The sequence below is a fragment of the Priapulus caudatus genome, unplaced genomic scaffold (assembly GCF_000485595.1).
Source record: "Priapulus caudatus unplaced genomic scaffold, Priapulus_caudatus-5.0.1 Scaffold46, whole genome shotgun sequence".
Classification (NCBI taxonomy): Eukaryota; Metazoa; Priapulida; class Priapulimorpha; order Priapulimorphida; family Priapulidae; genus Priapulus; species Priapulus caudatus.
In genome coordinates, this window is record NW_014577107.1 from 648,445 (window position 1) to 652,574 (window position 4,130).

General features: G+C 43.6%; 1 protein-coding gene across 5 annotated transcripts in view; it reads left to right on the forward strand.

Moving 5' to 3' along the window:
• The window catches only part of LOC106820772, a 141,761-nt gene that overhangs the window by 90,395 nt on the left and 47,236 nt on the right, over positions 1–4,130 (forward strand). For all 5 annotated transcript variants that reach the window (XM_014825335.1, XM_014825336.1, XM_014825337.1 and 2 more), the window contains one exon: positions 2,939–3,026. In XM_014825335.1, the coding sequence (XP_014680821.1) occupies positions 2,939–3,026 (88 nt within the window). The remainder of the gene's footprint in view (positions 1–2,938; positions 3,027–4,130) is intronic.

Genomic DNA, 4,130 nt, shown 5'->3' on the forward strand with positions numbered 1-4,130 from the left:
ACGCTTCCCCCTTCATATTTCACCACCTTCCTCATTGACATCGAGGAACATTCGCACCCGTCTCCCCTTCATATTCGTCCACCTGTCCATCATTACATCCGAGGAAACATTCACACCAGTCTCTTCATATTTCACCTCCTTCCCTCATTGACACCCGAGGAAACATTCGCCACCGTCCCCCTTCTTTATTTCATCCACCTTTCCTCATTGGACACCCGTAGGAACATTTCGCACCCGCTCCCCCTTATAATTTCGTCACCTTCCATTCATTGACATCCAGGAAACATTCCACACCAGCTCCCCCTTCATATTTCACACCTTCTTCATTGGACACCCGAGGGGAAACATTCGCAACCTGGCTCCCTTATATTTCACCACTTCCCTCATTGACATCGAGGAAACATCTAGCCACCCTGCTCCCCCGTTCATATTTCACCACCTTTCCCTCATTTAGACATCGAGGGGAACATTGCACCGACATGCCCCGCATGACAAGTGGACACGTGCACGTATGACAACGACACAGTGCGCATTATGACAATGGACATGTGGCCCGATGACAATTGAACACGCACGATATCATGTGAATACATGCGTACGTACGCGTGCGTTATCTGTAGCTTGTGCAAACTATCCTGATTCTTTCACGTTTCACGTGGTACTTTAAGATGGCTTCATTAATACATTATAACATTAACTTGCTAATCCTTATAATTAGCATTAAAATTGCCCTGGGGTAACACGCTCGAGAAGTTACGCGAAGTGTCATTTGTCACTGTAACGACTGTTATCTCGCTCTATTACGTTATCTAATGCTCACTCCCTGCTGTATTTTTTTGTGATAAAAATTTTATTAATCGGTATGAAGTTCTTTGCTAGTGAGAGATAGAAATGCTTTGCTAACATGAATCACTCACATAACCTTGTATCACTAATTTGAAATTGGTGTTTGCATTGTGTTGAAAGTGTGCGCATGTTACATAGCACATGGACAATTTTTGTATCATCGGTCATGCGCTGGCGTTTAGTTCAGGTTTAATGCTGTATTGCACGTGATTGAAGTCGATTGTATCTCATGTACCTCTGTAGCGGTTTCATCATATACACATATGCATGTACCACATCTTCAGTTTTTAACTTTTCTGTTTGCATTTTTCTTGTTGTTGTTCCTCACATTGCACATCGGGTTTCCTACACCCAGCGTTACAGTTATGCACGCGGAAATCCATCCTCGCGAAAACTCGTATATTTGAACATTGTAATGGAAATGATATATATATATATAATTATGTGTATATATATATATAGAGAGAGAGAGAGAGAGAGAGAGAGGGAGAGAGAGAGAGAGAAAACATAGGAGAAATAAAAAAGAAACATAACCACTACTGCAGCTTCCAACCAGTCACCGCATGTATACAAACAATAAATAATGAGGAAATAACATTCAACCTTTTGTTCCGGCATGGCCTCACACCGCATCTGTGCTGGTGATCGTGTTACCAGCGTTACTGATACCACCGATTGCAGCTAGCATCCGAATAACTAGATCCCGCGGCTTGCGTGTACGTGATATTCTTCTGCATTGCTCAGTCACGTCCGTTGATCATTGCTTCGATCTTATCCCAGAATTTACTCGATTTATATTTTCGCTGTTTTCATCGACTGTGTGCACATTGGCCTGACAAGTGCGGAGGAAATCACCGGGATGTCATACATTTGGCTCTGTTTTCAAACTGCTTGCTACCATTAACTAAGGCCTATCAGTTTCTCTTGTGCTTACGTACGTTGGCTGCGTGGTTTCATCAAGCGTTCACGCGAGATGGTTGGTGATCATACATCTATGTATCGAAAAACATTCTGGGCTCGGTCGCTTTCAAGACAAGCGCACGCCGTTCTAATATTTTCGTAACATTCGCGGGGAAATTCCGGACATGTATATGGCAAATATAATGTTACTTTTTGCGAACGCAGCCCAGATGTCTCTATTGCCTCTCGGCGCGTTTCCACCCGATATCGTGGATGAATAATGACAAATCTAATTATAATTCAAAGATTTATATAGTTCTGGTTCTAGGCTAGTTATGAATATATATTTTTCGTTATATGCCGTTGCATATTTTATTTGGTATGAAAGAAGCTCATACGTCTGTTTGCGTGACTATTCGCGGGTGGGTGGCATGCGATTAGCCCCAATCTACGATGCACTATCATCCCGCATGTTATTAATTATAAGCTGGCGTGGAGCAACGTGATCCACGTCTAAAACTAGCGGATTCCGATGCTTATATAACATGATTGATTTTGCTGCAATGTACGTTTCAGCGGAACATCGTTGTTCATGCGGGATATAGCGAGTAATCATTCATTGTAAGATAAGACTCGTAATTCAGGTGCACTGCATTTTCCCAGTAACTGCCCGTGTTAAACTTTAAACAATTATTCTGCCAATTTAATTGGTTTTTTTTGTTTGTTATTTTCCGGTTATACATAAAAAAATGCTAGCGTTGCTCTCACTTTATCGATATTACATGCTGTGAGCAGTCTGTTAGTCAGATGTCATACGGTTTCTCGATCTATTTCCATATTCTATTTTATCGCCTCTAGTAAGTGGGTGCATAGGGCTAAACCTTTTACCACGCGTGATACTGTCTTGCAGCGATATTCAACGTGCATAAAACATCCCTTTTGTCTAGAAATTTGGCGTTGCTGAAACGTGAAAAAAATGCTGTTAGGTTTAAAGTGTTTTTGTGGGTAGTAAGCGCTTGCCTGTATGCGACTACCGAGTGCGGGTGTTTGTGCGCATTTTATGGATACCTATAGCGATATAGATGTAGTGCTTGCAATTCCGTGTAGATATATAAATAGATATCTATGCGTGTTTGCGAGTTTTTATGTGTGCATATATATATATATATGTGTTTGTCATTTTCTATTTCAGAACATTTCCACATTTTCGTCGGCGATCTCAGCCCTGAAATTGAAACGCACCAACTCAGAGAGGCCTTCGCACCATTCGGCGAAATTTCGTGAGTATTAAAAACCTGACTTGCAGAGTGGCCGTTTAATATAAGCCTTACGTCACCCCGATGCCTGCGGTCGCAGGTCATTCCGCGTTTGATTGCCCGACATTTCGGCTCTAAAATAGCAATTGTAAATCGGAATGGGTCGACGCGTGGTAATATCAGCCGATGACACCGCGGTGCGCCTCCCGCTAGCTTGTGGGGACCGACACAGCTAGCGTTCGCTAGGCGAGGCTTAACGAGAATCCCTGCGGTATAACGGGCGGCAAAGCGCAGACGAAATCGCGCGTGAATGCGAAACGTATTCAAACTAGAACGGTTATCGAGTATATATATATGGCAGTTGTGACGGGATATCTGCCAACTGGGTCCTATCTGTACGTAGTGCTTTCGTGCCTCCAAGGCGGCTGTGGTCTTGGAAATGCGATTTGTCATTGTGACATGGATATCAAATTTTGTGCATTGTAAATTTTTGAGTACAAATCATGGTACATGTGTGCACGTGTCCACAGTAATGTAAAATGCACCCGTGGATAACCTATTATGCCTATTATGTTTACTGACTAAAAAACTATGGTATAATATAGCATATATAATATATATATATTATATATGGTATATATAATAGTATTAAACACTGCTCCTGATCGTACGTCTGCCTATGGAGCAAGTGGTTATGGATTCTACATCATTGGCGCCCGCCTGAAGCCATAGTTGAAGCACAGACACACACACACGCGCGCGCGCGCGCGCACGCACACACGCACGCACACACGCACGCACACACGCACGCACGCAAGCACCCACGCACGCAAGCACCCACGCACGCACGCACACACGCACACACGCGCGCGCGCACACACACACACACACACACACACACACACACACACACACATATCTTCTGTGTGCCTTGCGAGATATTTGTTGAAATGCGCCCATCTTTCTATAAGCATACAAAACATAAGCTCGGAGTCTGTTTGTCTCCTGGTTGCCGACCCACACACACTGCTTCGTTCGTTGCTAGTTCAGCTGCGAGTCTGGCGTGTACCGATCCATGTTGTCTGACGCATGCGCTGCTAACAACAGCTAACAACAGCTAACAACAGC